Below are 25,482 nucleotides of genomic sequence, written 5' to 3'. Positions count from 1 at the left end.
AGCCACTTTAATGTGGAAGATGGAAGAGAAGAAGCGACATATTCGGCATATTATGCTTTGTTATTGCAAGAAAGATAAAAATGCACCTGAAACACAAAAAAATTTTGTGCAGTGTGGAGAAGCTGCTGCAACTGATCGAATGTGTCAAAACTGGATTGTGAAGTTTCGTGCTGGAGATTTCTCACTGGACCACGATGCTCCACAGGAGGGCAGACCAGTTGGAGTTGATAGCGATCAAATTGAGACACTCACTGAGAACAATCAATGTTCTACCATGTGGGAGATAGCCGACATACTCCAAATATCCAACTCAGTTCAGTTATTCGTGAAAATGAAACATGTGTCTTTTATTTCACAGAAAAAAACACACGGACATTTCGGCCAGCCCCGTATGCCAGGCGGTGCATCAGAAGGCGGTGTTCAGCGTGTGCTGGAGGAGAAGTGCGCATGGATCAGAGCCTGGCTCAGGCCGGCAGCTCTGGTGAAAAAAGTATCAGCGACATTTGAAGGGAAGCATCGACAGAAATGGCTGCACAATGTCACTTAAGCATCTCATGAACTAAGCCAATAGATTTTTACTTATTACAGTAGCACATAGAGCCCAAACTCCTGGCTGAATAACATGTCGATTCTTTAAAGAACCACATCTGTGTACTTGGGGATAATGAAAAGAATAGCTCCTCTAAATTTTTTAGCATCTGAAGGAAGGGCAAGAAAGGAAACATATAAAGAGTTAGAAGTTACCACATACCCCGCCCCAACAACTACATAAACCGGTTACCTGAGTAGCGATAGACCGAGCCGTCTTGCTGTTGTCCCCAGTCATGAGAACGACCTCTAAGCCCATAGACTTCAGGGTACGGACAGCCAGCTCCGCTTCGGGCTTCACTGTGTCGGCGATCGCTATCAGGCCGCACAGCACGTCTAATACAGGGGCCCAAGAAAATGGGAGTTTGGAAGACGGAGAAAGCAGAATAATGTTCTGAGTTAACATTTCAGAAAGAAAAGAATTTTGTGAAGTCAGACTGTGCAGGGCTTGGCTTAACTCAAAATATCACCAAACCCACACAGAGTGGATACCACAAACCCTGCAACACACCTCCCGATGTGGTCATGAAAATTTCACACAGTAAGGCAGGGATTTTTCATGATGGTAGTAATAGGAAAATAAAAGGACAAGCTTTAATGGATACTAGAAGACCCCTTTTCTTTCCTTTGAGAAATACTGGCTGACACCCCAAACACTATAGCTAATTTAAAGGCAAATGAGCCAAAGGACCTGTATGTACAACCCATGGACATGAACTGAGGGAGGGGGAAAATGCTGGAGGGTGGGAGGGGTGCAGGGCAAAGGGGGGAATAAAATTGGGACAACTGTAATAGCATAATCAAAACAAATAAAGGCAAACGGAATTGAAAACTCATTTTTCTTCTGATAACATTATCAGAAGTCTCTCAAAACTGCACATGAAACAGTAACTGACATCACGACACCGAGTCACAGTGTACTTCTGCAAAACCTTACCATCAATGGCCACCAAGACGGCAGTCCGACCCTTTCTCTCATGTTCAATCATGCAGTCATCTACATCATTATTAATGACGAGACCATTCCTGATCATCCACTCCCGGTTACCAATGAGGACTTTGTACTGCTGAGCATTAACAGCATCTGAAAATACAGAAGTAACACTTAGCGAGTTCATTTCATTAGAACTTAGCGAGTTCTAACAACCCCACAAGGCGCATTCTTCCTGTCTAACCTTGACACTCACTACATGGTATATTTGACACAATGCAGCCTACAACACTGACTTTGCAATTTTCAAGAAACATACTCTGCTCTTCCGTGCCTCTGGGCCTTTTCATACGCTGCTGCCTCCACCTGGAACACCCTCCCCCCTCCTCCCAAAATACCAAACTCCATCATGTCCTGCAGGAGTCAGTTCAAACGTTTCTTTCTTGGTGACGCTTTCTGTTCGGCTCTTCCCTTTGACCTTTCAAAGCCACTGAATTAAATGAAAACTATCTGTTGTGCGTCAGTAACTGAATGTGGTTGAACAAAAACACGTAACCACGCTGATGCCCCAGTGTAAACGCGTGACCGTTAAGCTTCAGGGGGCCCTTAGTGCTGTCTGGCAATTCTACTACGTTTCCCTGGTCCAGGGGTGTCCAGCCTTTTGGCATCTCTGGGGCACCCTGGAAGAAGGAGAGTTGTCTTGGGCCACACGTTAAATACACAAACACTAACGAAAACTGATGAGCACAAAAAAAGGTCCGTGAATATTTTTTGTGATATCCGCCACCACAGATAAGCAAAAGAGTCTTCACATAGTAACCCTAATGATGCAGCAGCCCTTTTAATAATCTTTTAAAATCGTCAAATAGGTCCCAAGTCATCACTACTATAGAAAATGTACACATCCAAGTAATAAAACTTTTTTTTATTTTTTAAAGATTTTATTTATTTTTAGAGAGGGGAAGGGAGTAAAGAGAGGGAGAGAAACCTCAATGTGTGGTTGCCTCTTGAGCGCCCCCTACTGGGGGACCTGGCCCACAGCCCAGGCATGTGCCCTGACTGGGAATTGAACAGGTGATCCTTTGCTTTGAAGGCCAGTACTCAACCACTGAGGCACACCAGCCAGGGCTGATTTTTAAAATATTTGTACTATAAAAGAAAACAGAGCAACCCAAAACCTGTCAGATGTTTGCCATTGTATTTGAGAAACTAGTACATCAATATCTAGTTTGATAGAAGTACTTGCAAATCTTTCTGATTTCTCAAGGTTTTCATCAGATATTTTGGTTCTAATTTTACTCTTAGTATGTTTCATCCTTCAAAACAGTTGCTCGCAAATGTAGGTGCTGCCAAACAGCGATGACATGAATAAAGCGTGATTACGGAGCAAGGGCTACCTGTCTCTGGGAAAATAGGACCCGTAAAATTCCAATAAAGAGACACGACCAAATTTTTCTTTTAAGTTGAACATCCATAATGTTTTAAGTTGAAAATCTCATAACGTTTTAAGTAAATTTACGATTTTGTGCTGGGCCGCATGCAGCCTGTGGCCCATGGGTTGCATACCCCTGCCCTAGCCCATTCATTCCCCATTCCTTCTAAGATGTCTTCTCCCATCCTCATACCGGAGGATGACTGTGTGTCCTATTTCAGAAAGGGAAGAAAAGCAATTGGAAGAGAACTTCTACAAGCTCTCATTGCCACATCTCCTCAGCTACCTGTGCCCGTGCACACATTAATCTAGCTTTGCTTCTCTTATTATAAACTGCCCTGCTCCTATTCAAGGCCAACTTCTCCACTTGGGCACCCGCTCCCCCTCCTTTGCCTATTCTAGAACATCTCTCTAACAACTCACCCCTCGCTCTTCCTATATAATCAAATTTTCTGTCTCTACTATACATAGTCCGTGCTATCTTTTTAAAAAAGCAAAACCCTCTTGATCTCACTTACCTCTCTAGCTACTGTCCCCTTTCTCTACCTCTGTGCATGTGGCAAAAGTTCTGAAATGTGTTGAGTCTATTGGCTACATATGTCCAGTTCACATCTTCTCATTCTCTTGTGAATCCACTCCAACAAAGCTTTTGTTTCTACCACTTCAAAGAATTGTCCATACAGTAAACCAGTGACTTTTACTTTTTTATTTTCACTTATTCAGTTTTATTTTTTACCAGTGACCTTCCTTTACTTTAGTAAAATCTAATGGCAGTCCTCATTACACTTGTCCTACTGGAAGCATTTTGAAGTTAATCCCTCACTGCTTGTTGAAATACTTTTTTCCCTGGCTGGCGTAGCTCAGTGGATTGAGTGAGGGCTGCAAACCAAAGCATCGCAGGTTTGATTCCCAGTCAGGGCACATGCCTGGGTTGCAGGCCACGCCCCCCGGCAACCGCACATTGATGTCTCTCTCTCTCTCTTTCCTCTCTAAAAATAAATAAATACAATCTAAAAAAAAAAGAAATCTAGAGTCAAATTAGTTGGGATCTTCGTGGAAAAAGAGTGTTTAAAAAAATATTTTTTTCAAGTGGCTTCTAGGACACCCTACTCTTAGCAGTTGCCTCCTCACTCATCACCTCTTCGCAGTCTTCTTTTCGGATTCTCCCTCATCTCCGTGACCTCCTAACCCAGAGAGCTGCACAGCTCAACCCTCAGACCTCCTTCCCCCACTCTATCTGCTCTCACTGCTTGGCCATCTTACCCAGGCTTTAAACACTTTTTATACCAGCACTGTCCGACAGGACTTTCTTTGCTGAAGGAAATGTTCTATATCTGCTCCATCCAATGCAGTAGGCGCTAACGACACGTGGCAACCGAGCACTGAAAACGGGGCTAGTATGGTTGAAGGGCTGAATTTTAAATCCAGTTTCACTTTGCTTAGTTGAAATATTAGAAGTCACGTGTAACCAGTGGCTGCCATGTTGGACAGCACAGACCTATATATAAGTGGATCTTCTAAATCCACATCTCCAACCCAGTCCGTTTCCTGGAACTCCACACTTGTGCAGCCAACTGCCTACCTGATAGGCCCATTTATGTGACATCTCCACTGGAGTTTCTAATAGGCGTCCAAACTTCACATGTCGAAAACTGAACTCCCGATCAGCTTTCCTCTACAGTGCCTACCGCCCCGCACTGTGGTCTCCCCATTTTATTTAAAAGGTAACTCTACTCATCTATGTGTGGTTGCCTCTTGTGCACCCCGCACCGGGGACCTGGCCTACAGCCCAGGCGTGTGCCCTGACTGGGAATCAAACTAGAGACCCTTTGGTTCGCAGGCTGGTGCCCAATCCACTGAGCCACACCAGCCAGGGCTCTACCCATCTAAATTGCTTAGGCCACACACCTTGGCATAAAATTCTTGAGTCCTGTTTCACTTATACCCCAAACCCAGTCTGTGAAAAAAAATCTGTCAGCCAGCTTCAAGACACATCTCAAAACTGACCACTTCTTCTGATCCTTACTGTTACCTCACTGGTCCAAACCACCTGGACTACGGCACTAACGCATCTCCCCTCTTCTGCTCTCGCCCTCCCCCCAGTAGTGTGTTTTTACCACAGCAGCCGAAGTGCCAATTTTAAAATGTTAAGTCATATCCCAACACCCCTACACCCCAAACTTTCCAGTGGCTTATATCTCAGGGCAAGAACACAAGTGCATTCAATGTCCTTACCCAATCTAGTCCCGCGCTCCCCGCCTCTCTGGTCTTATCCCCGTCCCACGCATTTCCTGTGCTCCAGCCACACTGTTCTCCTTGATGTTGATGTTCATTCATTCTCCTGGCTCCAGGCTTTCGCGCTTACCACTCCTCCTGTCTGGGACGCTCTTATCACACATACACACATAACTTTCTCCCTCACCCGCCTCTGATTTTTGCTCAAATACCACCTTCTCAGGATTACCCTGCTTTATCTTCCTGCGTCGGACACGCTATATAGATATATTTAAATTTCATAGCTCACTGCCTTGTATTCTCCCCCCTCGAACTTAAGTTCCGTGAGATAAGCGCTTTCTCTATTCTGCTCGCTGCTGATTCTTCATTGCCTGGAACAGTGCTTAACGAAAGTGGCCACGTGAACAAAATTTTACAAATTGCAGGGGAGCAGAATCAGACAGGTAAATGTAGACTTTTCGTGCAGAGTGTCTAGTACAGTAACAGAGGCCGGGCACAGGTATGATTTAACAGGAAGGCAAGGAGTTCTGCCTGCGTGTGTCAGTCAGTGATGGCGTCACTGGAGATGTGAGCTGAGTCTTAACTGCCATCGTGGCCGAGGACACTGCCCAGAGAAAGTAGCAAATGAAATGATCCAATAAGCATGAAATGATGTGATGTAAGGAGGAGCTCTAAGTAGTTTCATATGGATGGAACACAGATGACATGGGAGGGGGAGGGGCAGGCAGTGGAAAAAGACAAAATGGGTGGTGCACGGAAGCAGGAGGCATATCACAATGAACATATCATAAACGAAGTCCAGAGAGCCTGGACTCTGCCCTCCAGGAAACAGAGAGCCATGAAAGCTGGGATCATTAACAGAATTCCTTGGATGAGCCCTGACTGGTGTTGCTCAGTGGATTGAAGTGCAGGCCTACAAACCAAAGGGTCGCCAGTTTGATTCCCAGTCAGGGCACATGCCTGGGTTGCCAGGCAGGTCTCCCCTGCCAGTAGGGGGCGGGCGAGAGGCAGTCACACATTGATGTTTCTTTCTCTCTTTCTCCCTTCCTTCCCCCCTGTCTAAAAAATAAATAAATAAAATCTTTAAAAGAAAAATAATTCCTTGGATGGGCTTTAGGATGTATGCAAACCTCTAAGACGGCAATTTTCTGAGGGATGGGCATAACTATTATCAAATTCATCAGAAGGTTGAAGATTTAAAATGGGTTATAAGCCACTGCAATAAAATGTATTAGAAAGTACTATCATTGCCCTGGCTGGCGTAGCTCAGTGGATTGAGCGTGGGCTGCAAATCAAGGTGTTACAGGTTCGATTCCCAGTCAGGGCACATGCTTGGGTTGCAGGCCATGGCCCCCAGCAACCGCACATCAATGTTTCTCTTTCTCTCTCTCTCTTTCTCCCTCCCTTCCCTCTCTAAAAATAAATAAAGAAAAACTAAAAAAAAAAAGAAAGTAGTATCATTAATCAGACTTGCGGGTTAGCAAAATCACTCCAGCACAAATCGGTGGGGAGGTGCTGGAATACTTAGGTGGGTGTTCAGTGTTTTGGGGGCAATGGATACACCAACAAAAAACTCAAGAAACAGGCCTTGGCTAGAGATACGGATTGTGGAGCGGGAGTGGAAGCCCACACGTAGCATAGTAACCAGTACGCATGCATTAGACTAGACAGGCAGTACATGAAAAATGAGGAAAAGACAAAGGACAAAACCCTGACAGCAAGAGAAACGAGGAATCAGAAGAGGATTAGAAAGAACAGCCAGGTAAGTGAGAGGAGAATCCAGAGAAAGCAGGGTCATGGGAGGAAGGGAGCAAAGAGATTTAGGGAGGAAGAAGTGGCCATCGCTGTCGCGTGCCTCAGCAGTATGGATGGGGCAGAATCCAGAGTGTGCAGTGAACAGGTGAGTTCAGTGAGCCTAGGCTACTGTTTCTGGAAGCTTAGATATAAAGGGAAAAATAGATGGGACGAAATGTAGATGGAAATACAGTGATTTTGATGGAAGATATGTTTATATGTTTAGAAGAAGGAGCCACTACAGGAAGAGAGTGGAGAAATAAAGCAGCACGGGGACATAAAAGAGAGGGAGGTCCCTGCGGAATCAAGAGCGCGTGGGATCCTGAGCAACAATGAGGGGATTCATTACACAAGATGGGGGATAAATCTTCCCCTGAAGCAGGAATAAATGCGGGCAGAAAAAGAAAGAAACAGCAAGTGTGTCAGAGCCTTATTTTTCTATGTGAAAAATAAGTCAGATAATTTGCTTAAGAAACTAGGTGTAAGGGCCACAGGGTCGTGTGAGGGATATAAAAGGTTTGGAGGAGCTGCGGTGAGAACTAAAAGAAAGAGAACTGAAATAAGATGGAAGATCAGCTGAGGTTAGATTTTATCACCCTACAGTGGAATCAAGGAGCACAGCTGGAAAATGTTTTCCAGGAACTGGAGCAAAGTGACCAGAGGCCTATGGTGAAATTGATTGGCAAGGATGAAACCGTAAGGCCAAGTTTTGTGTCTTAGATAACAGCTCAAGATTAGCAAGTTAGACATCAGGTAATAACTGTCTCATAATTGGCACTGCAAAAAAAAAATCAGCTTACTTGAGAGGTGGGCATCAATGATCATGGAAGACGAAGCTGATAACTGTTCATCACTTGCATCGATCTGAACCAGGGATGCATTTTTCACATTATTTTCCTCTATCTTCCAGTTATTCTTTTGTAGCAAGCCTTCGATATTGGTGACTTTACAGCTAATACCACAGCCTGGCACAACCTGGAAGTCTATGCAGGTACCCAAGGTTTCAGTGGCCAGCTCCTAACAAATAGAAACAGAAGAATTTCTCTGCTGCTCTAATAATCCAAGGTCATCATTAGCAAGATCAAAGATTCCTGCTGGTTAGCTACACGTTTTAGAATAAAACGACCACTTAGCACACTGCATTATTTGATAGCACATTTTAATGAGCACGAAGGAACGGAGTGTTGAATATAACGTTCAAAGTTACAGGCGAACCTCGGAAGCCTTTGTTTTAATCCCGCTCTCTAAAATGTACACCAAGCTCAGGGAAAGAACACACGGAAGGTTGAGCAATATTTTCAGCCCTTTCCAGTAGAGAATTACGAGGGAAAGATTTAATTCTGTTGTCATGTCAGATTTTCGGTTCAGTAGAGGGCAAAGGGTAATAAAGAACAGGCCAGTATCGCTAGAGTGCCCCTCTAGAACAATTCTGTGCCCTCGGTACGCCAGGGAGTTCTGGCTCTTTACATCTTCATCCTGTCGATTGTTTCATGTGGGTGTAAAGAAGCCCAGTCAGCCCTGGCTGGCGTAGCTCAGTAAATTGAGCACGGGCTGCAAACCAAAGCATCTCAGGTTCCATTCCCAGTCAGGGTACATGCTTGGGTTGCAGGCCATGACCCCCAGCAACTGCACATTGATGTTTCTCTCTCTCTCTTTCTCCCTCCCTTCCCTCTCTAAAAATAAATAAATAAAATCTAAAAAAAAAAATAGGAAGCAAGAAAAGTGAATTAAAAAAAAAAAAGAAGCCCAGTCAGTAATAGTTAATAGGCAAAAAGGAAAAAAAAAAACACAAATAAAGAATGGTAGAAATCGCCACATTTTAACTATAAAAGTATGTGGATAACTTGCAAAGACCTTGTACAAAGCAATGAGAAAGAGGCAAACAATTGTTTGGAAAAACGGGCAAAGGATTTGAGCAGACAGGTTACAGAAAAAGAAATTCAAATGGCTAATATACACATATGATAAAATGCTCAACCTTATAATTAAGGAAATGAAGAGCAAAACCATCAATGAGTTAACATTTTGTACTTATTACATTGGAAAAAAATAAAGTGTTGGCAGGAACGTCAGGAAACGGGCAGTCATAACTTCTGGGGGGAGTACACACCGGTACGACCTTCCGTGTGGGTGCTGGTAATACCTGTCACATGGGCACTGGTAATATTCATCAAAATTTAACTGCATGTACTCTTTATCCTTTGAAGTAGCAATGGCATGAATAGGCATTTAACAGAGAGATAAACTTGAAAAGCTGATAAGGATGTTAACTACATTGTCAGAGCCAAAAACCATCATACAATAGAATATAATATAGCCATTAGAGGCACTGAGGCAGATCTGTATGTCCTGCTATAGAAAAATCATTTAATAAAATTACAAAGTAACGAAGATTAATCATTGTGTGACCTTCGTATGTGAAGTTAAAAAAAACAATAAATGCATATATTTTGTTATATGGATTAAGAGTGGTTAATAGTCCTGGCTGGTGTGGCTCAGTGGATTGAGTGTCAGCCTGCAAACTAAAGCGTTGCCGGTTTGATTTCCAGTCAGGGCACATGCCTGGATTGTGGGCCAGGTCCCCAGTAGGGGGTGCAAGACAGGCAACCACACACTGATGCTTCCCTCCCTCTCTTTCTTCCTCCCTTCCCTTCTCTAAAAATAAATAAATAAAATCTTAAAAAAAGAGGGGTTAACAGACATACACTAATGAATATATTAAAAATCCTGAATTGTATACTTCAGAGGGGGGAACTTTGTAGTACATGAATTGTATCTCAATAAAGCTGTTATTTAAAAATATCAACAGCTTAAATCTTGGTAAACTTTGGAGAGAGGAATTATGGAAGTGAGCGGGAATGAAGCTCTCCCTTTTGTTTACGTAACTCTCTGAATCACCTGAAGTTTCCTATCATACGTATGTATTACTTCTATTTTAATTTTTTAGTCAACTGGGTTTTCTGTGTAGGATTATAATTAATTTGTTTTCATCTTTATATCTTTCTGTATAAAGAATCTAAGGCACATTATAAAGCAAAATAACAAAATACAAGTCTCTCTAACCCTCATAGCAACTAGTATATATGTAAATCATAGTCAAATGCCAGGCTGGATGTGGCCTGAATAATCCTACTAGCAGAGGACTACATTAATATACGAGGGGAAACCGTACCTGCTTGCAGTATTTGGTCACAGCCGCTCCCAGAGGGTGCTCACTGTGACTCTCAGCGGTTCCCACGATGGCCAGGATCTTAGTGCGTGGTATTCTGTTACTCTCCACTAGAACCTTGACTTGACTCACTACTGGGGTTCCATGGGTAATGGTTCCAGTCTTATCGAACACCACTACCTTCACCTGTAACAAAGGCAAAATACAATGCACCTATGTGACTTGATAATCCTTAATATCACCTTTCCAGAAATGAGAAGAAGGTTACCTTCTTAATAAACTTTGACTTCATAAACTGCCTCCGGGAGAATAAAAGGGAGGGAGTGAATAAGGGAAGAAATACTCTGTTACACGTAACGCCCCCTAGTGTAGACACATGTTAAAGAACTAGAACTCATTGTTAAAGGTTGACGGTTAATAGTTAATTACGAGTTGCCTGTAGTGCCTCCAGGGAAAGACACAGGCTTTAAATAGTCATGAACCACAGGTCTAGAGGGGAAATATGGGCATGGGGAACACAATTACAAGAGGAACGTAAATAATTAAGTTGCAGTGAGCGGCAGATAAGACCCGCTGGGAGGCTCTGAGTTTACTGCGTGTAGGTGAGCAGCTTGGCCTGAGACAGCTCAGGAATCAAAGGAGGAAAGGCAGCCCAGATGGGGGAAAAAGGACGAGTCTGGAATTAGAGAACAGTCACCTCAGAGTCGACAGAGAAATGCGAACCTTGAAAAATGAGTAGCTTGAGAAACAGATGAAAAGATACAACTGAATACAAAGCATGATTCCAGACAAGAGGGGAAAAAAGCTATAAAGGATACTACGGAGACAATTGAGGAAACTGGAATATGGACTGTAGGTTAGATAATAGTACAATATCAGCGTTAATTTCTTGGTGTTGATGTTTGTACTGTGGTTTTGTAAGAAAATGTCCCTTTTCTCAGGAAAGGAGGCTGATATCTGTAGTGAAGGGGATACAGAAGTTCTTTACACTATTCTTGCAATTTTTCTTTGAGTTTCAAATGTGGTTTTAGTTGAAGTCAAGCAGCCTTGATGGAGGTTGTTATGAACATCCTAATACGAGAGAGGCCAGGGATAGGATTATATTCCTGCAGTGGCGGTTGCAAACTGTCATCTGCTGGCAGAAAGGCACAGACACTGCGATGGAATCACAAGCAGTGTGTCACGGTGAGGGACAGAGTCACACACAGACAGGTTAGAAGCCTGAGAGATGATGGCGAACACCCCCTCTGTCTTCCTGCCCTAAAGACTTTTCTAGTCTGAGCTGGGGTGAGACTTCCGGTTTTCACACTGGCATCTGCTTGAAGAGACGAGGTCTCTGGAAGTTTTAGAGATCTTGGATAACCAACACTGACCTGGAGCAGAACCAAAAGAACACCTCTCCTACCCCAACCCTCAGGGTAGTGCCAGAAAGAGGCTCAGATTATGGGCCGGGTGGAAATAATGCAGGACTCTGTGTTCCTCAGTAGGCACGCTACTGCCAGTTACGATGGGACAATTCTTAAGTCTGGGATATCTTACCTTATGGGCCATCTCCAATGGCTCACCACCTTTGATTAGTATGCCGTTTTGAGCGCCTACTCCCGTACCCACCATCACAGCAGTTGGGGTCGCCAGACCCAGTGAGCAGGGGCATGCAATGCACAGAACTGTGATAGAGGCTTGGAAAGCAAAGCGTATTATCGTTTCGGTTTGGGAGATACTTCTGTTGTAGCCCTTTAGAAGAAATGCATGAATTTTGGTTACTGATTTAGAGGTGAACAAAGCAAAAGGAAAAAAGTTCACTATTTCAATAAAACCTCAATTTTGAAGTCATGCACGATCCTACTTAGCTACTAAAGTATGTGTTTTACTTACTAGTAAGAAAACTCTTTAAATTTTATGAAGATATTGTGACATAACTGGTAAACTGAGTCATGGTCCCCAAATCAAGATTTCAATTTTACTGATTCACAGTTACAAACTATGGAATAAATATAAGGAACATAAAAGTCAGCCTTTTTTTGCCCCATATTGAGAGGAAACGTTTTTATTAGGGACTTTCAAAAATAGCTGCAGCCCTGGATGGTGTGGCTCAGTGGACTGAGTGTTGGCCTGCGAACCCAAAGGTTGCTGGTTCGATTCCCAGTCAGGACACATGCCTGGGTTGTGTGCCAGGTGCCCAGTTGGGGGCATGCAAGAGACAACTAATCAGTGTATCTCTGGCACATGGATGTTTCTCTTCCTCTCTTTCTCTCCCTTCCCTCTGTCTAAAATTAAGTAGATTCTTTAAAAAATATGTGCAACCATGGAACCTAATTCTCAACCAATTTGATCCTAAACAAAAGGAATTCTGAACCTCTATATACTGACACCATAAATCTGCCTTTCACACTATTCCTGAAGACAATGGGGAAAAATCATCCAGCATGCGAAGGGAGTTTAATAACATCTCAATAAAAGTATCTGGGATGTAATAATGTGAATTGAGTATATCAGGTAGTGTAGCGCTCTTTTTTTAAAAAGATTTATTTATTTATTATTTTTAGAGAGGGAAGGGAGGGAGAAAGAGAGAGAGAAACATCAATGTGCGGTTGCTGGGGGCCATGGCCTGCAACCTAGGCATGTGCCCTGGTTAGGAATCGAACCTGCGATACTTTGGTTTGCAGCCCACGCTTAATCCACTGAGCTACACCAGCCAGGGCAAGGTAGTGTAGCTCTTAATGGCATGGAATACTTGCTTGTGTGGGTAAATATGATCAACTGTATTAGGGAAACTCTCCTAAGATCCCCTGAACTCATGATACAAATTCCAAAATACCTCCCAGCAACCCTCTTGCCCAATGCATGCTTAATTGACATGAATCATTAAAGAAACTTAAATATTGCAGTAATAACCACGTCACCAAACAGACACACAGTTGTTGTGATTCTACTTGTTCTTTAATTGAAGGGACAAACAGCATAAAAGTAGTGTGTAGAACAGGATGTTTTAAAATAAAGAAACAATAGTAAGACTTTCTTAGTAGTAACTGTTTTACAGTGCTAGCTTCTTACTGGGTTCTTAAATAAACTAAGTGATATACAGCATGCTATTTCTGTACAGTAACAGAGCTACAGGGACTTTCATAAACATCTAAACTGATACTTTCGTGTATGTCAAATGTGCGTGTTTTCACCTACACTAATTCCAATGCTGCAAGTTAGGTGTTATTGTCACTATATCACACACGACAAAACTGAGGCTGAGAAGTTGACTTAAAAATTATATCTCTAGCCTTGGCTGATGTAGGTCTATGGATTGAGCCCCAGCCTGTGAACCAAAAGGTAGCTAGCTGGTTCAATTCACAGACTAGGGTGCGTGTCTGGGTTATGGGCCAAGTGCCCAGTAGGGGGCGTCCGAGAGGCAACCACACATTGATGTTTCTCTCTCTCTTTCTCCTTCCCTTCCCCCGCTCTAAAAATAAATAAATAATTAGTTTTAAAGGATTATCTTTCTAAAGTGAAGCACAGTCCAGGTCTAGTTATCCACCTCATGACACCATACTTCAGAGTATCAAAGGACTAGAGAGAAGTAGGCACTAATATCACCTTTTATTTATAAAGCATTTAATAAATTCCTAAGTGTTTTTAATATATCATCTGATTTAACTTTCACAACAACTAGAAGTTATACAGGATGGGATTATTAAAATCTCATTGTATACACGGGGAAAATGAAATGCAGAGAGAAATTAAGTTGACCCAAGAGCACGCAGACCGTGTGTGGTGGAGCTCACATTGTGAGATTTGCCTCAGTATGTCTACAGTCCTTCATGAAAGCAGTATCATGCTGGAAATGAGACTAGGTATGAAATGTAAAAGTTCAGCACTTGCTTTGGGGAAGTCACGAGTCATAATGAAAAAATCCTTGAAAAGGAAATCTTTTATATACAGAAGTTCAAAGAAAAAGAGCCTATTCTTATCACTCTCCCACTCCACTCCCTTAAACATAGTAATGACTATTAAGGTTATTGTCCAATTAATGACTTATGCAAAAAATTCACGAACTGTTTTACATATGGTAAAGAATTGTCACGTGTCACTTACAGGAAAGTAGGTTTCGACAACTTGAAAATGTAGAAATCCAATTATAATCCAAACCAAGAGGGTAACAATGGAAATAATAACAATAAAAGGAACAAAGTAGCCACTGAGTTTGTCTGCAAACTGCTGGATGGGAGCCTAGAATTAAATAACATAATAACAATAACAATAACAATAACAACAACAAAAAGAACAATACGTAAGTCAAAGTCTCCTTTTATAATGAGTAGAGCACAAACGGAACTATTTTGATAAACTCCATATTAATGCAAATAGAATGAATCAAAGGAAAATACGAAAACTAAATAAACATTTACACTGAGTGGGCTTTAAAGAAGAGACTTTATTTCTCCCAAAGAGGTAAGTTACCTTTGAGGTTTGTGCCTCCTCCACAAGTTTGACAATTTGAGAAAGGGTTGTGTCCGCTCCAACGTGGGTTGCGCGGATGAACAGGGACCCATTCTGGTTGATGGAACCAGCAATCACTGTGCTGCCAGATTTCTTGGCCACAGGCATTGCCTCCCCTGGATGAGGAGTAAAGATAGATTCGGGGAACATAAATAAGCTGTATCATGACACATACCATCATTTGTTAATTGTCAAAAAATATCTAGAAAGGAGATTCTTTAAAAAAAAAAAAAGATTTTATTTATTTATTTTTAGAAAGAGGGGACGGGAGGGAGAAAGAGAGAGAAACACCAATGTGTGGTTGCCTCTCAGGTGCCCCCTACTGGGGACCTGGCCCACGACTCAGGCATGTGCCCTGACTGGGAATTGAACCAGTGACCCTTTGGTTCACAGGCCAGAGCTCAATCCACTGAGCCACACCAGCCAGGGCTAGACAGGAGATTCTTAATTTATGAAATAGAATCTGGACAAATGCCCAGGTGAAAGTTGCCCTCCCTATTTCTTTATGTTAGTTCTGGGCCAAATGCAGGCAGACATATCTAACACTGAAAAAACCTAATATGCTAGCTCTTTTTGTTTGTTTGTTTTTTAAAGATTGTATTTATTTATTTTTAGAGAGGGAAGGGAGGGAGAGAGAGAGAGAGAGAGAGAGAGAGAGAGAGAGAGAGAGAGAGAGAGAGAGAGGGAGGGAGGGAGGGAGGGAGGGAGAGAGAGAGAGAGAGAGAGAGAAACACCAATGTGCGGTTGCTGGGGGTCATGGCCTGCAACCTAGGCATGCACCATGACTGGGAATCGAACCTGCAACACTTTGATTTGCAGCCTGCAGTCAATCCACTGAGCTACACCAGCCAGGGCTTATGCTAGCTCTTGTTAGAGCCTTTTGGAGCTCCATGCAAGCCTCAGGTTACTTGTTCTCAGCCCATTCCCAAGGAACATTTAGAAATGTAGGAGGAAGTTCTCATCTGTAATAACTACTAATGCGGCTGCTACTGCAATTGAGTGGGCCAGGGTCAAGGATACTAAATGTACTACAATGTGCAAGAGAGTCCTCCAGAACTCAGAATTGTCCCATCCAAAGTCACAGTATCACCCCTACTGAGAAACGGAGAGACCTAAATTATTTCCTCCTTGATCTATAATCTAAGCCTCTTTCAACACTATCCTCAGGGTTGAGGTAGGAAAGGTGTTCTTTTGGTTCTGCTCCAGATTGGCCTTAGTTATCTAAGATGTCTAAACTAGTACAGGCCTACTCTCCGAGAGCAGACACTGACGCGGAAAACCTGGAGTTCCACCCCAGCTCAGACTAGAACAATGTTTAGGGCAGGAAGACAAAACAGGTAATGGGTCAGGTACATTTGCCACAGTCTATTGGGTTCTACCGCAGAATTACACAATTTCCTTTGGTTGTCCATTCCTATAATGAACAGTTCTCAGCAAAAAGAGCCGACACTAGCATAGCTAAATCCACAAAGCAAATCTGCAGAAATTGATTTGCTACAGTTTTGAAAAGAAATCATACTGTCTTTGCACATTATTTACTCATTCCAGTTTCTAGAAAAAGCTCTTCACCTTGCATGCCTACTCTTCATGAACACTTTGGATTCACTTCACTTTCATGACCCGCTGAAAGAACATACCTGTGATAAGGGACTCATCTACCATAGAATGTCCTTCGATGACACGGCCATCCACTGGAAATTTGCCTCCTGGGACCACTTTAATGATGTCTCCACGTTGTACAAGTTCCACATCCACTTGTTCTTCACTGGAAATGAGTGAAAATGAAAAGCATTATGACAATACGCTTTTCACACTGATTTTCCCGTGCAAGCTTTTTAGTTCCTAGCAAGCTTGCGGCTACATCGTTGTCAGCAATGGAAGCTTGAACCAACATCTCAGCGGGGAACCCCAACGCCAGTCCTGTTCTCTGGTGGGAAACAGCTCAGTGCCTGGCACAAAGTCAGAACTCTAACTATTTCTTACATGGTCTCTGAATGAATAAATGAAAACTTTTGAAAATAATGTCCTGGGTTTTATTTAACTGAATAGTTTATTTATTGTATAAATCTGCCTACATAATTTCTTTAGTGTACAAATGAGACGTACAAAAGAATGAAATCTAATCAACACTGTAGTTCTCACTTCCGGTTAACAGGGAACACAGGAGTTATAAAACAAGGTAAGTGACAACAGAAGCGAGCGAAGAGACACACCTGGACTGTGGCATATTTACGGACAACTGATGGATGTTTCTTTAACAAGTCGAATGTTTGGAGAGGGAGAACAGAGGAGGAAAGAAGAAGAGAAAAAGAGAAGAATGAGCTCTTCTAGAGTAAAAGAAAGTATAACGATTATAGCCTTGACTCAATTCCAGTGCAAACAATGAAACTTAAACCATTTTGGACACAACAGGAGAGATGTGAACACGAACCGCATATGAGACGACATTAAGGAGCTTTTGTTCACCTTATTAGATGCAATATGGTGTTACAGTTATATAAGGAAATGTTCTGCCCTGGCTGGTGTGGCTCAGTGAATTGAGTGCCGGTCTGCAAACCAAAGGGTTGTCCCAGTCAAAGGCACATGTCTGGGTTGAGGGCCAGTCCCTAGTGGAGGGTGCGTGAGAGGCAACCACACATTGGTGTTTCTCTCCCTCTCTTTCTCCCTCCCTTCCCCTCTCTAAGAAATAAATAAAATCTTTTTAAAAGGGATATGTTCCTGGCCCTGGCTGGCGTAGCTCAGTGGATTGAGCGCGGGCTGCGAACCAAAGTGCCGCAGGTTCGATTCCCAGTCAGGGTACATGCCTGGGTTGCAGACCATGACCCCCAGCAACCGCACATTGATGTTTCTCTCTCTCTTTCTCCCTCCCTTCCCTCTCTAAAAATAAAATAAAAATAAAATCTTTAAAAAAAAGGATATATTCTTTTTTTAGAGATACTACAGGAATATTAAGCAGTCAAATGATATGACTGGAATTTACTCCAATACTATTGCAACAACAGAAACAAAAATAGAATGTACAGATGAAGTAATGTGTGGCAAATGTGAATAACTGTTAAATCTGGGAGGTGGATTATGTGTATGCATTACACTGTTCTCTGTGTGTATATTTGATGTTTTCATAAGGAGTTAAAAAAGAAAAGTAGAAAGAATGAAGATAAATACCTCAAGAGGATATTATCAGAGTCAAGAGTTACAATAGTTGCTTCTGTAGCTTGCAGTGAAATTAGCTTGGCAAGAGCCTCTGATGTCTTGCCCTATAAATTAAAAAAAAAAAAGTCAACAATGCTAAGGAAGAAAAAGCCCAGGTCTTACCTAAAATAAATATACAGTCTTTAATATTTCACTTAAAAAGATGAAGTAAGCAAAACAGAAAATGTATAATTAGCTCTAATTTATAAATAAATAATGTAAATTAGTAAGGAAAACATCAGGAACCCAATAGGTACACAGGCAAAGGACATGAATAGGTAATTCCCGTCAGAAGAAATAAAATCCCTGATGTACAAGAAAATGTTTATCCCTGTTATTAATGGAATAAATGCAAACTAAAGCAACTCTATGACACCATTTCATGCCTACTGACTTAGCCAGAATTTAGACAGGAATCCAAACTGATGAAGTGGTAGTCAAACTATTTCACTAACATACCTTGCTGGCAAAAATTGTTTCAACTTGTAGCATAAACCACAGAAAGAGTTTTGTCTTTCAACCATATGCTTTGTAATTTATCCTAAGACACTAATTCAAGGAAAATGACATTGCAGAGTTATCTCAAATTAAAAATTGGAAACAATCTAATTGAGAAGAAAACCAAAATGATTTAGTAAATGACAGCACACTGATTTGACAGAATATTACTCAGAAATGCCAAATAATTATCTAGACTGAAAAAATGGGGGGGGGGGAATCTTTATAGTGTTAAGGGTACAAAGTGTCATGGGATACTATGTTTGCCAGTCTGGAAAATATAAACGTATGTGGAATAGGATAAGAAAGTGATTTCCATTAGAGCATTAGATTATGGGTAAAATTTTTCCATCATTATTTTAAACCCTGCAGTCACATCAATTTTTTCCATTAATCATATGATAGAAATAAATTTAAAAAGTAGTTCTCAAATGCCTCTCTCTTAAAGTAAACATGGATGTATTCCACTATCTACAATATTAATGCCACAAACTTGGTAAACCTTCTAAAAAGGGATACTTAAAATACTGCCAAACAAAAACAAATACTTCAGTAAATGATTAGATACATAAATCAATATATATATATTCTATTAATTGGTCTAGAAACTATTATGGTCATTTATCCACCCAAAATTTTAACAAATGGCATGTTTTCTGACTTTACCTTTGCTATATGCTCCAGCCACCGGCCTAGCGCAATAAACACAAATAGCATAGGAGGGGTGTCAAAGAAGGTAATAGGGTTCACTTCGGCTCTCTCAAACATTGCGACAAGAAGGATAATCAAAGAGTAGGCAAATGCAATGGTGGTGGCCAGCACAATCAGCACGTCCATATTTGCAGTTTTATGCTTCAGCGCTTTGTAGGCCTGAATGTAGAAGTACCAGCCTCCGAAAAACTGTAATAGAGAAATAATAATCATTGCTTTAAAAAAAACCTGAAATTCAAATATATACCTCCATAACTAAGGTACAGCATCCATGTTAAATTCCTTTGGCTCCTACTTAATCCACTAACACTAAAGAGAAATTTGAAGTCTGCATTTTAGCAGCTATGTGTGTGCAAGGATTTAGCAGCAAGGATTCCAATTGGTGCACCAGCTTCTGGCAGCTGTCCTCTGCGGTCCAATGGATATTCCATAATAGAAACTCAGAAGGTTCTCAGAATTTTCTCTTTCACTCTAGCCAAAACAAGAACTAGGAAAAGAATGTCATTCTTTTGACAAGGAGTTTTTAAATATAAAAATCATCTCCCCCTTTCTGAAATTCAACCTAAGTGCTATATGACAAGCTATTACATCTGTTGGCTGGTTTCATTAGTAAACATGAGCAAAAAGCTTGTTTTTCTTATAAAGAAACATGCTAATATTTTTAAGAAATCAATATTGCATTTTACAAGAATCAGAAAAAGGGATATATTTGTCAGATGGAAGTGTTCTATAATAAGAGTTTATCTCAAAAGAAGCTTTGAAAATATACAAAAAGCAGTAAGTTTAAGTCCCAGGGGAAAGCAATACAACTAATAGTAAAATAATTACCATAATTATCTTATTTTATACAGTAAATTAATAAAGATATTAAAATATATTCAATATCATTAATAGAAACAGAATTCACTTAAAATATTAAATACATAAATAAATGTATTTGATTATAATTTTACATATAAAATTATATATAATAGCAAAGATAAACACCAAAATCATATCTGAATACAAATTAAACTCTTATTGTCTGCTTTGTCATTAAATACTATCTTTAGGGCTTAAGTGGAATTTATTATCTACTTTAACTAACCACTCAGTTTAAGATTATTTTTGTAAAACATTCAGCATAAAATGACCAGCTTCTGGCTAACATCTGCTTTCCAACTGAAAATAGCCTTGCCTGCCACGTCTCAGCTATTTTTCATTATTAACACATAGACTTATTAACAGTTCACTTGCCTGCACAGGTACACACAATATAAAGGATAGCAAATTCATAATGGACAATCCTGGCAGGATCTGGTGCTCCAGGGGCATAGAAGAATGACTTTTGACCACTTCTTCTTGGCTCATGGTCTTATTATGGTGCAGACTTGCAAGCTGGTGGTCCACAACCATCATATATATCATCAGCCCCATAACAGGAATACAGAAAAACAGGCTCACAAGGAAGGACCGTCTCCATCTTATGTAGAAAAAAAAATCATTTTAGTAAGTAGCTAATGGTTAATGAGTCTATGTACTACAGGTAAACACAAGTTAGAACCACTCACCCAAGTTTAAGGATGCTATTGTAAAAACTCACACAATCACAGGATGTTAAGTTTCTAAAAAGGAGTCAAAATGTATTTTTCACGGGCACTCCAAAAGTACTTACTGTCTTATCTCTCGCTTATGGTCTAGGTGGCTTGCTGACCGATCCTTCTTGACCAAAGACGCTTCGAAACCTAAGCTCTACAAGAAATCCATGAGAAAACAATGATTTCACTGAGAGTATAAATGTGTGGAGAAATCCTAAGCCATGGTATTGTCATTAAGAACAATTCAGCCCTGACCAGTGTGGCTCAGTTGGTTGGGCGTCATCCTGCAGGGTGAAGGGCCACCAGTTCAATCCTGGTCAGGGCACATGCTTGGGTTATGAGTTCAATACCTGGTCGGGGCATGCATGAGAGGCAACCGATCAGTGTTAGTCTTTCACATTGATGTCTCTCTCCTGCTATTCCTCCTTTCCTTCCCCTGTCTCTAAGAATAATTTGAATCTTTTGGAAAAAAAAAAGAAGAAATCACAACAAAGCTCAGAGCAAGTAGAAAAAAGAAAATAATCAAGATCAGAGCAGAATTAAGTGACATAGAGACTAAAAGAACAATTCAAAGGATCGATAAATCCAGGAGCTGGTTCTTTGAAAAGATAAACAAAATCAGTGTCACAGGTTCAATTCCCAGCCAGGGTACATTCCTGGGTTGCAGGCCATAACCCCCAGCAACCGCACATTGATGTTTCTCTCTCTCCCTCTCCCTTCCCTCTTCAAACATAAATAAATAAAATCTTTTAAAAAATGCTTCCCTTTAAAAAAAAAGATAAAATCAACAAGCCTTTAACCAGGCTCATCAAGAAAAAAATAGAAATGAAATAAATAAAATCAGAAATGAAAGAGTAGAAATTATAACTGACACCACAGAAATACAAAGGATGTAGGAAATTACTATGAACAACTGTATGCCAAGAAATTTAAAAACCTGGGTGAAATGGACACATTTCTAGAAATACATAACCTTCTAGAACTGAATGAAGAAGAAGCAGAAAGCCTGAACAGACCATAGCAGCTAGTGAAATGGAAGCAGTCATCAAAAAACTCCCGACACACAAAAGCCCTGGACTGGGTGGCTTCACAGGAGAATTTAACAAAACATTTAGGGAACAGCTAACCCCTATCCTCCTCAAACTATTCCAAAAAATCCAACAAGAGTGAGGACTCCCAAACTCTTTTTATGAAGCCAGCATCATCCTAATCCCAAAACCACACAACAAAACTACAGGCCAATATTGCTAATGAACATAGACACTAAAATCCTCAACAAAATATTGGCAAACCACATCCAGCAATGCATTGAAAAGATCATACACCGTGATCAGGTGGGATTCATCCCAGGGATTCAAGGATGGTACAATATTCGCAAATCAATAAACGTAATACATCACACAAACAAAAGGAAAGACAAAATCACAGGATCATATCAACAGATGTGGAAAAAGCATGGGAAAAAACAGCACCAATGGATGAGAAAAACCCTCAGCAAAGTGGGAATAAAGGAAGCATAACTCAAAATAATAAAGGCCATATACAAGAACCTACAGCCAACATTATACTCAATGGGCAAAAACTAAAAGCTTTCTCACTAAGATCAGGAACTAGACAAGGATGCCTGCTTTCATCACTTCTATTCAATGTAGTATTGGAAGTCCTAGCCACAGTGATCAGAAAAGAAAAAGAAATAAAATGCATCCAAATTGGAAAGAAGTAAAACTGTCATTATTTGCAAATGACATGATAGTGCACATAGAAAACCCTATAGACTCCACCAAAAAACTAAGCCAAATAAGTGAATTTGGCAAAACAGCAGGATACAAAGTCAATATTCAGAAACTGAAGGCATTTCTGTACACTAACAATGAAATATCAGAAACAGCCCTGGCTGGCACAGCTCAGTGGATTGAGCATGGGTTGCGAACCAGAGTGTTGCAGGTTCGATTCCCAGTCAAGGCACATGCCTGGGTTGCAGGCCACAGCCCCCAGCAACCGCACATTGATATTTCTCTCTCTCTTTCTCCCTCCCTTTCCTCTCTAAAAATAAAAATAAACAAAATCTTAAAAAAAAAAGAAATATCAGAAACAGAAATCGGAAGAAATCCCATTTGCTATAGCAACAAGAAAAATAAAGTACTCGTATTTTGCGGACCATAAGACACACCTAGGTTTTAGAGGAGGAAAATAGGGAAAAAATTTGAACCAAGAAAAGTGGTAAAATATTTAACAACATAAATAATATAATATTTCACCAATGTAAATGTAAACAGAACTCAACAGCAGCATTCACAACCATTATTCCTCCCAAATTGGGGGTGTGTGTGTCTTATAGTCCAAAAAATAAGGTGCCTAGGAAAACTTAACCAAGGAGGTAAAAGACCTGTACTCAGAAAACCACACAACACTGAAAAAAGAAATTACAGAAGACATAAATGGAAGCATGTACCATGTTCATGGATTGTAAGAATTAACCTCATCAAAATGTCCTTACTACCCAAAGCAATTTATAAATTCAACACAATCCCTATTAAAATACCAATAACATATTTTACATATGTAGAGCAAACATTTCAAAAGTTTATGTGGAACCAGAAAAGACCCCAAACAGCCACAGCAATTTTGAGAAAGAAGAACAAAGTAGGAGGGATCACAGCACCTGTTATAAAACTGTATTACAAGGCCAGTGTAATCAAAACAGTCTGGTACTGGCAATAAGAACAGACACATAGATCAATGGAACAAAACAGCCCAGACTCTCTGGGCCCAGAGAGCCCAGAAGTAAACCCAAGTCTCTATGGTCAGGCCCAGTGACATATGAAAGGATGCTCAGCATCGCTGGCCATCAGAGAGATGCAAATGAAAACCACAATGAGATACCACTTCACACCAGTCAGAATGACCACCAATAAATCAACAAACAAGTGCTGGCGAGGTTGTGGGGAAAAGGGAACCCTAGTGCACTGTTGGTGGGAATGCAGTCTGGTGCAGCCACTGTGCAAAACAGTACGGAATCTCCTCAGAAAACTGAAGATGGAACCCAGTGGTCCCACTGCTGGGATTATACCCAAAAACCCCCGAAACACCAATTCAGAAGTACCTATGCACCCAAATGTTCACAGCAGTGTTATTTACAACAGCCAAGTGCTAGAAATAGCCTAAGTGCCCATCCGTGAATGACCGGATCAAAAAACTGTGCTACCTTTACATGATGGAATTCTACACCGTAGAAAGAAAGGAGCTCCTACCCTTCTCGACAGCATGGATGGAACTGGAGAGCATTATGCTCAGTGAAATAAGCCAGGCGGTGAAAGACAAATACCATTATGTATGATCTCACCTATAATTGGAACCTAATCAACAGAACAAACAAATGAACAGAATAGAACCAGAGGCATGGACACAAGGTACAGACTGACAGGGACCAGAGGGGACGGGGGAGGCGGATAACAGGAGAAAGAAGGGAAAGGGTAAAGTCAAGGAACATGTATAAAGAACCCGTGGACATAGACAGTGGTGTGGAGATTGACTGTGGGAGTGGGGGGTTGGGCGGGGCAAGCAAGAGCAATGGGGGAAAATTGGGACAACTGTAATTCAACAATAATTTTAGAAAAAAGGAAATCTGCCCTGGCTGGTGTAGCTCAGTGGATTGAGCACGGGCTGCATACCAAAGGGTCAAAAGTTCAATTCCCGGTCAGGGCACATGCCTGGGTTGCAGGCCAAGTCCCCAGTAGGGGGCATGTGAGAGGCAACCACGCATTGATGTTTCTCTCCCTTTCTCCCTCCCTTCCTCTCTCTCTAAAAATAAATACATGAAATATTTTTTTAAAAAGGGAATCTTACTCTTACCAATAGCATGGATGGGCCTGGTGAGCATTACACTAATTGAAATAAGCCAGTCAGAGAAAGACAAGTGCTACATGATCTCACTTATATGTGGAATCCAATGAACAAAATAAAATGATGAACAAAATAGACACAGAGACATGGATACATGGAACAGACTGACAGCTGTCAGAGGGTGGGCAGTGGGGGGACTAAATGAAAGGAGAGGGGATTAACTAAAGAACGGGTATGCATGACGCATAGACACAGACAACAGTGAGGTGATGGCCAGAGGAGAGGGGGGCTGAAGCTGGGTAGAGATGGGAAGAGAGGGGAAAATGCAGGGGGAACTGTAATAGCTAAACAAGAAAATAAAGAAAATATTTACTAAGAACTTAGATCTTATGTTGTGTTTTTATCACAAAATGACGACGATGATAATGATAGTAAATAGTAATAATAATAATAATAGAGCAAGAAGAAATTTTGAAGGTGATGGATAGGTTCATGGCATAGACTGAGGTGATGGTTTTATGGGTGTATACTTATCTCCAAATTTATAAAGTTGTACACATTAATTATGTATAGCTTTATGTATGTCAAAAAATTTTCAGTAACCGTTTGAGAAAGCCGTGTGGTATCCAAGTGGAGCTTAGAAGAGACATTTCAGCTGGAAGATAATTTGGAATCAAATAAGGACAGGTATTACTTGAGTTCAGAAAAGTAAGCTAGAGGTCACATAGCAAATTGGGTCTCAAATCCAGGGTCACCCTTGAGAAACAATAAATGAGAGTTCACTAATCGCTTTGTGACTTCCTCTCCTGCTAGTCCCTCTCCACCTTTGAGAAACCTGTCCCAGCAGACAGCAGGGCAGGGGGGCAGGTGATGACTGGGAGGCACTGTCCAATCACAGCTGGCGCAGCCATGGCATTATGACACGGAGCCTGGTTGCCGGGTTACTGCTGGAGGCAGAGACTTCTCTCAGATCAGAGCAGCCTCTGCCAGATTCAGATGGTGCCTGTGAGGCTGAAAAACA

At 41.2% G+C, this 25,482-nt stretch overlaps 1 protein-coding gene across 1 annotated transcript in view; it reads right to left on the bottom strand.

Annotated features, from left to right (window-relative positions):
• ATP7A (ATPase copper transporting alpha) overlaps positions 1-25,482 on the bottom strand; it is a 102,623-nt gene that overhangs the window by 8,481 nt on the left and 68,660 nt on the right. The window contains exons 8-19 of the mRNA XM_045847397.1: positions 20,696-20,772; positions 20,278-20,503; positions 18,997-19,230; positions 17,806-17,897; positions 16,278-16,405; positions 14,602-14,756; positions 14,236-14,370; positions 11,689-11,883; positions 10,153-10,335; positions 7,781-7,997; positions 1,526-1,672; positions 782-924 (exon numbers count right to left, since the gene is read on the bottom strand). Coding sequence (XP_045703353.1) covers positions 782-924; positions 1,526-1,672; positions 7,781-7,997; positions 10,153-10,335; positions 11,689-11,883; positions 14,236-14,370; positions 14,602-14,756; positions 16,278-16,405; positions 17,806-17,897; positions 18,997-19,230; positions 20,278-20,503; positions 20,696-20,772 — 1,932 coding nt within the window. The remainder of the gene's footprint in view (positions 1-781; positions 925-1,525; positions 1,673-7,780; positions 7,998-10,152; positions 10,336-11,688; positions 11,884-14,235; positions 14,371-14,601; positions 14,757-16,277; positions 16,406-17,805; positions 17,898-18,996; positions 19,231-20,277; positions 20,504-20,695; positions 20,773-25,482) is intronic.

Source organism: Phyllostomus hastatus, unplaced genomic scaffold (genome assembly GCF_019186645.2).
Source record: "Phyllostomus hastatus isolate PE091 unplaced genomic scaffold, TTU_PhHast_1.1 phas_contig_551, whole genome shotgun sequence".
Taxonomy (NCBI): Eukaryota; Metazoa; Chordata; class Mammalia; order Chiroptera; family Phyllostomidae; genus Phyllostomus; species Phyllostomus hastatus.
The sequence above is the reverse complement of the archived record's forward strand: the minus strand, read 5'-3'. Positions and strand labels throughout refer to the sequence as shown.